This window comes from Aythya ferina, assembly GCF_964211825.1.
Source record: "Aythya ferina genome assembly, chromosome: 1".
In the NCBI taxonomy this organism is placed as follows: domain Eukaryota; kingdom Metazoa; phylum Chordata; class Aves; order Anseriformes; family Anatidae; genus Aythya; species Aythya ferina.
Genome location: NC_140296.1, coordinates 17249022 through 17256533, shown reverse-complemented (window position 1 = coordinate 17256533; position 7512 = coordinate 17249022). Strand labels below are relative to the sequence as shown.

The 7512-nt window shown below is 44.4% G+C and overlaps 1 protein-coding gene across 5 annotated transcripts; it reads left to right on the top strand.

Moving 5' to 3' along the window:
- The first annotated feature begins 260 nt into the window (after window positions 1-260).
- Window positions 261-3266, top strand: SLN (sarcolipin). Of its 5 annotated transcripts, none has more exons than XR_014694712.1 (3): window positions 261-659; window positions 1221-1398; window positions 2621-3266. XR_014694712.1 is itself a non-coding variant. In XM_084525045.1 (2 exons), the coding sequence occupies exon 2, from the start codon at window positions 2727-2729 to the stop codon at window positions 2820-2822; it is 96 nt and encodes a 31-aa protein (XP_084381171.1). In that variant the 5' UTR covers window positions 363-659; window positions 2621-2726; the 3' UTR covers window positions 2823-3266. The 5 variants fall into 5 exon arrangements, 3 of the variants coding, with proteins under 3 accessions (XP_084381171.1, XP_084381169.1, XP_084381170.1); XR_014694713.1 differs by having other exon boundaries at window positions 323-659; window positions 1221-1354; XM_084525045.1 differs by lacking the exon at window positions 1221-1398 and having other exon boundaries at window positions 363-659.
- Window positions 3267-7512: the final 4246 nt, after the last annotated feature.

Genomic DNA, 7512 nt, shown 5'->3' with positions numbered 1-7512 from the left:
TTTTTCTTGGGATTGGTTTCCAGCCAGCCAGGCTCCCTCACTGGGGCATCACGGTGACGTGCAAGGTGCAAGGGGATGGGTGAACCCAGGCAATGGGACCCTCCCAGCCAGCCTTGATACTCCCATGCGTAAACACACAAAAGGCATCAGAATCAGGAGATAATCTCCATACTGTATACCGGGGGGGGGGGGGGGGGGCTTGGCAATGAGGATGAGGGCCAACTTTGAGGCTAGCTTTACACACTTTGACTTGACCGGGATCCTCCTGCCCAGCCAGCAGCAGAAGCTGACCCCTCTCTGGAGGTACTCGTGTTATTTATCTGAGAGAAAGGCTCCGAGCACTCGGCCCAGGGAGACCTGTGGCAGCACAAGGCTGCACTCTGCTCCTGACTCAGTCTAGCCCACCCTGGTGAGATACCCTGTCATCTGTATTGGTTTAAAGGGAACAAATTGCCATTTCCTTTTGTTTGCATCTACTACAAGCTCTAGCGGTGCCGTGGGCAAAGATAAGGTTATGTGGGGATTCCAGCTATCTGGGCTGCAAAGTGGTGTGCCTTCTGGGAAGAAATGCTGCAGGGCAGCAGAAATACTTCTCTGTCTGCTCCAGAATCTGGAGCATTAATACCAGCATGGGAAATGGATGAGGGAGGAGCATGCAGGTGAGTGCGGATTCTAAAGCAAAGGACATTGTTATTCAAACTTCCTTGTACCAAACTTTTCTATTCAGCAAATGCTCATGGATTTCCTTACACTGCATTTAAATGCAAAGCATGTTTTGTCCTTCTTCACCTTATTTTAAAAGTGTATGCATATGAGAAGCTGTTGGACGATAAGGATAGTATGCAGTTGTAAGCAGGAGAGCAGCATCCGTACAGTACGTAAGAAGTTAACTGTGTGGGCAATTGGAAATGATCTTTAGAGAAGCTGAAATCAACACACAGGTTTCTGCGAGTGGATCCTTCTTTCCTTCTCTTTTCCCCACGTTGGGTGTGAAGACACCAACGGGCCCCAAGAATCACCCTGTAAAGTCGCATTGCCTCCGAAGGGTTGCCCATAGCCCTGCTCTCTCCAGGAGAACTAACGCGAGTAAATCAGCCCGTGGACCCCAGAGCAGAAAAAGCCTTAACCAAGTCCTGCAGCCCAGCTTAGCCCTTTCAAAATATTTTGGGGGTGATGTCAGCACCTTGGTTGCCAATGCACTTGTTGCTCTCCTCCCTCAGACTACTTTAGTTCCCACAGAGGGACGGGGCATCCAGACCGAGTTGGAGATAGGCAGAAGCTGAGAGGAAAATTATATCTGCAGTGACCCAAAGCCCCAGAGGCAGAACCGCTGGGCTCCATTTACCTTCTTAAGGTAAAAAACAACAACAACAACAACAACCTTGGCTTACTTATTAGGTCAGATTTTTCTCTTTCCCAAGGACACGGGAGGCTGGCAAAACAGCCTGGGAATGGAGGAATTTTGTTAACTGCATGCACTAGGCTTTTAATATTTAATCTGCAAACTAAAGCAGTTTCTATTTAAACCCTCTGTCTTCACTCTGGTATGGTCCCAAGGCTTCTCTTGTTTGCTCTGTAGATGTTACAGCCCAGTCTAGCTTCTCTTCTAAGATTTTGGTTGTGTGGCTGAAATTCTTGGTTTGTCTAGAGATTATGTCTCATTTGTTTAAAGGTTTTTATTTTATTTACCTGGCGTAACGATGGGATTAGTGTATGTCATTCCTGATGAAGTATTCTAATTTCTCTGAATGAACTTCAAGAACATACAAAAATCAAAACTTGCTGTGATGAAGTAATTGAAAAGAATAACCAACAAAAGAGTTTTTGAATATGACTTTGACTGGGATTTTTGGAAGTAGGATTTCTGGAAGTAAGAGACAGGATTTCTGGAAGTAAAATACCTATAACAGCTTGAAAGTGCAGGAAATTCAGAAGATGCTTGCAAAAATCCTATTTCATCCATAGGATTTACTTATAAAATCTAAGAAGTTCTTTAGAAATGAGAACATTTAACCTTAGGTTCTCCTTGTACTTTTAGTGATACTGTAAATAATTCATTGCTTTTTCTTCTAACTTTTACAGAAGAGGCTAAAATTCATTTTTCTCAAGCTGTAGTATTTCTGTGCAAAATTTTATTTACAGCAAAGATTACTTGAGAAATGTTGGAAAAGTGACTGGGGTAAAAATCCTAGAGATTTATTACCCTTTCTTTATAGGAGAACAGTTTCAATTATTTTCTTAAAAAAAATAAAATATGCAAACAAATATAGGAATTTAGAGAATGTTAAACAGTACTATATTTATAGTGTATATCAGTTCAAATAATAAATGGGGTTTTGGCATTATTCATTACAAAATGCACAAAGCAGAGTGACTTTCCAGGGGCTGCTCACCCCTGTGAGATGTGTTTTGGGGTAGCACTGAGAGACTTTCTTGTCGAATGCTGGAAATCAAAGAAGGTGATAAGCTTCTCGAGATAGCTTGTACTTCATAGCATTCACAGTGCTTACTAACTTCTAGGCACAGGAACATTTATTCATACCAATATATACAGCTCTGCTGAGCTTCCTGCCTTCATACATCTGTTCTTCACATATATACATGTTTTTTTCCTTAAAAGAGCCTGTGACCTGAAGGCTGAGCTCAAGGACACTCCCAGATAAGTCCCCGAAGGCTTCCCTTTGCTCTGCCTGCTGACCTCTGCCCACCCCTGAACATCCCTGAAAATGGAGAGATCCACACAAGAACTTTTCCTCAACTTCATGATCGTCCTCATTACTGTGTTGCTCATGTGGCTCCTGGTGAAGTCTTATCAGGAGTAAAAGACAATCAGAAACTCTCAGGGCTGGTCTAAGCCTGTGTCTGCAGACACCAGTGACACCCACCACACACCTCTGTGATCAGCTTTTGGTCAGTTTGGGATGCCGTGAATATTTTTTTACTCTCTCATCTCTGTTGCCTGTGCTAATGTTTGTAATGGGTCTATGATGGTGTAATTATTTTATTCTGCAGTGATCCAACTGTAAAATGCACGATCCTTAGGAAATGTCCTATGTGGCTCTCCCCCAGTGGCCATGTGAATGCTGTACCCCTCTGCCCACGGTGCTGGCTTCTTTGGCGTCAGGGTAGGGTATAAACCTGCAGCATGCAATGGATCCGTCTGTGTTAGCCGGTATAAAAGGCACAGGCTTGCTTAGCAGACAGGAATGTGAAACTTCTGTTTTCGCTTGCTCTTGTTTCACTTAAATAAAGAACATGTAAACCCATTATTTTGTAGCTTTCCTGGTCTGACAGCTGTTCACTGGAAAACCTGATAGGTGCAGCATGGTACATCACGAGGTCTGGCAGTTCGCTTGTTCCTCCCACCCAGATTTTTATTTGTACTTTATCAAAAATGTCTGTAGAGTAACAGTGCCAGTGCTGCAGGTTAACTGACGTTTAGCCACATGAATGAGCTGATTCCAGCTGTTCCAGCAACTTTTATGTCCAGAGTGACTTACACAACCTATGCTGTGGATGTCAACTTCAAAGAGACTCTCTGTCTCATGGGGACATTTTCAGATAATTGCATTTTCTGAAGCTGGGTTTTGGATGGGGATTCCCAGGGTCCTATTTTTGGCCAAGCTATGCTTGGAGCCGTGCCTGTGGAGAGGAGCTGATGCCGCGGTGCTGCTGCAAGGGAGTGGCGGTCCCTGGGGGCCACCGCGCCATGCCAGGCATGGGGGCACAGCCTGCCTGCTGCCTGCCTGCCGAGCTGTTGGCGCCTGCTAAAAAATCTGCAGCCAGCTTGAAGAGCCCAATGTCCTGCAGTCCCTGCGAAATCAGTGGTTAAAATCGGTGGCTAAAATCAGTTGTAAACAGCTAAAGTCATTGACTGAAATCAGTGGTTAAGCTCCCCTTATGCAATCCCCCTTGTTGTTTTAATGGCTTCAGAGACTGAGCTTCTTCTACAAGCAGATGCTTCTTCACCTTCTGACCAGCTGGTCAAAAGAGGTGATTCTTCACTTTATTTACTGTTTGTGTGGCCTCACCTTGAACACTGTGTGCAGTTCTGGGCCCCACAACAACAAAAAAAACCTGTTTATTCTATTCTATTCTATTCTATTCTATTCTATTCTATTCTATTCTATTCTATTCTATTCTATTCTATTCTATTCTATTCTATTCTATTCTATTCTATTCTATTCTATTCTATTCTTCTACTCTACTCTACTCTACTCTACTCTACTCTACTCTACTCTACTCTACTCTACTCTACTCTACTCTACTCTACTCTACTCTACTCTACTCTACTCTACTCTACCCTACCCTACCCTACTCTATTCTGTTCTACCCTACTCTATTCTTTCTACTCATTGCTGGTGCAATGAGAAAAATCAACCCTTGTTTCCTCCTGGCTGTGGCTATGGTTTAACAAACCTCCTTCCAACATTTCTTGGGATGACAAATTTTCTGTGAGAAAACTGAGACATTGAAATGAATTCACAGCCTGTCTCTGTGACCCACCTTGCACCAGATCCTGCTATAATTTCTCTAATTTACACGGTCTGCTTGTGTGCATAGGCTTGGTTGTGGCACGCAGCAGTGGCTGGCGAAGGACATGGAAAAATCTATTTTTAAATATGGTGAATACTTGATAATTCAATATCAAAGACTCTCATCTTTCACAGGCTGTGACTCCTTACTTCAGCTGAATGCTGCATCTTCAGCCAGCATTATCAGACCTTCCTTGAGGTTTAAAAATAGATCTTCAGGTTCTCCCATGCGTCACAGCTTTCAATAGGGGCCTCACCACTGCGCCCATGTCCCACCTGGAGGACTGAGGCTTTTTAGCCAGTACATGGTCATTTGCCAAGGAGAGTGATGTTGTGAGCACATTTGGGCTCATCACAGACTAGCAATGAAGAAATTGAAGTGTTTGGTTCCCTGGCTGAAACAACAGTGGCTGGGACAGTCACAGCTCAGGGTGAACCTGGCCATTTTCAGGTAGGAAGAAAGTCCTTGAGAGTTTGGGGCAGTCACAACTTTTAGTCATCAGTCTCTACCTTTAACAAGAATAAAGTTAAACACTCCAAACCACATGTTGGAAAGGCGAATACTAGTCCAACTATTTCTGTTTTCAGGCATTTCTAGTTTTAAAGCAAATTTTCAATGAGAAAAGGTCATTTCCCTACATTAAGTTCTGTCATTGGCCTAAAACTGAAGAAAATGTAAATTCGATCATCAGTAACAGAGCTGGATGCCCTGATGTTACGGCACTGTGCTGGTCCCTAGGCACATGAGACCAGGGCAAATTCCCCAGTTTGAGGGACCCTAATGTGGGTGCTTGGTGTGCCACTGGAGTCTCAAACTCCCTCCATTATCTTCCTGCTTGCCAAAGATGCCTGAGAGGAGAGAGGTGGCTCTGTGTCCCCCTGGTTTCTGTTACCAGCTCTTTGCAGCCTAAGGGAGATTGAGAACACTGGGGCACTTCTGGACTAATGCTGATTTGCCTTTAGTTTGTTGGTGTAATTATTTCAGGCAAAACACATACTTAAATTATACTTAGGAGTTGCTCTCTGAGCAGCCTATTCCAGTGCTCATCCACCCCAACTGTAAAAAAGTGTTCTCTTAAGCCCAGATGTAGTATCTCCAGTGTTCCAGTTTGTGCCCACTGCCTCTTTTCCTGCCACTGGGCACCACCAAAGAGAGCCTGACTCTGTCCCCTTTACACACCCCTTCAGGTATTTATAGATGTTGATAGGATCCCCCTGACCCGTCTCGTTTACAGGCTGAACAGTCCCAGCTCTCTCAGCCTCTCCTTGTATGACAGATGCTCTGAGCCTGAATCACCTTCTTGGCCCTTAGCTGGACTCTCTCCAGTACATCCAGGTCTCTCTTGTACTGGGGAGCCCAGCACCGGGCACAGCACTCCAGATGAGTCTCACCAGATCTGAGCAGAGGGAAGGATCACCTCTCTGGGACCTGCTGGCAGTGCCCTTCCTGATGCAGCCTAGGAGGCTGCAGGCCTTCTGCTGCAAGGGCTCAGTGCTGGCTCATGGTCAGCCTGGTGCCCACCAGAACAGTAAGGACCTTCTCTGCAGGACTGAGTGGCCTCAGCTTGTCCTCACATGTGGGGTTGTTCCCCTTCAGGACGTGGCATTTCCCTGGGTTGAACTACATGAGGTTCCTGCCCGCCAGTTTCTCCAACCAGCCCAGACCTCTCTGAATGACAGCACACCCGTCTGGCGTGCCAGCCACTCCTCCCCTTCTGTATCATTACTTTACATCTTTATGTACATAAATTCTTTACATACATACATTTGCATACTATAAATCATTTTAATGAACCCATAACTATTTTAAGCCGCAGACTTCCTTCCCTTCTTTACAGTCAATCACACGGTATGAATGATGTACCATGAAAAGTACTTATTATGCAAGCATAATAAGTATGCATGCTTGCATAATATGCATGCTCTTGGAGTTTATATCTATATTATATATATAAATACACGTAAATGTTTGACATGCTCTAAGATTTATGTACTGTGTATAGGACATGAACACAGCACAGTAGTTCCTCCTGGGGAGGACTGTGAAGGCAACACTATACTCAACCTGCTTCCTCTCCCACCCCACCTACTTTGAAAGAGGGCACTCTCTCTGCCACCTCAGAAACTTCCAAATTCAGGCAAAACTGTGCCTGCTCATGAACTTGAACTGACCTGAATACGGCACTTTTTTATTGTGGTATTTAAGTACACACAAATTAGCCTCGCCCAGAACCAGAAGTTCAGTAGTGGCATTTCCATTCACTTTACTGGGCTTTGGACCAGACCTTAGCTCTCTAATTTTAGATGTTCAGACTTCAGAAGTCTGGCTATGAGCCTGGTAATTCAGAATTGCTAAGCTCTCAGCACTTCACTCCACAGCAACTAGAGGCACGGGATGTTCAATGTGCTCTTGGGAAAAATCAGACCACCAGTTTGGGTGCCTGGATAACAACTTGGGAACCAAATGTTGGGCACCAAGATGTTAAACTTTGGCCAGGTATTTAAAAATTGTTCGATAGGGTTTACCAAAATGCTTCTGTCAAAAGTGATTTTAGCCAAAACAGGTTCCTCTGTGTTGTTTACAAGACTGTTTTTCTCAAGGAAAATTAAATTCCAGCAAAAACATATCAAAAATCCAGCAAATGCTCCCCAGATTCTTCTCAGCCAGATTGCCTGTTGTTCTCTATCCTTAGTGAAAGTAGTTAGACATTTAGCCCACATGCATTCAAATTTTGTGGTTCCAAGACAGTAATGACTCCAGAGTACATCACAGTCTATCCTCTGCTGCCCTACAAGTTGTAATTATGAATTTCAAAGTCCTCCTTGTAAGACTTACTCCAACCTAGTTGTAAGGACTGCTAGTTTCAACCAATGCCGTGCTTGAAAACCAGCTGTGTCCATATCGCATTGGCTGTAGGCTGTGCAGCTTGTGCCCCTTTTCTCCTCTGTTGCCCAGGCTCCGGGTCAGGCAATGTCT

Excerpts from the sequence above, each read along its gene's own strand:
- SLN (XM_084525045.1), top strand. The coding sequence starts at position 2,727 with ATGGAGAGATCCACACAAGAACTTTTCCTCAACTTCATGATCGTCCTC.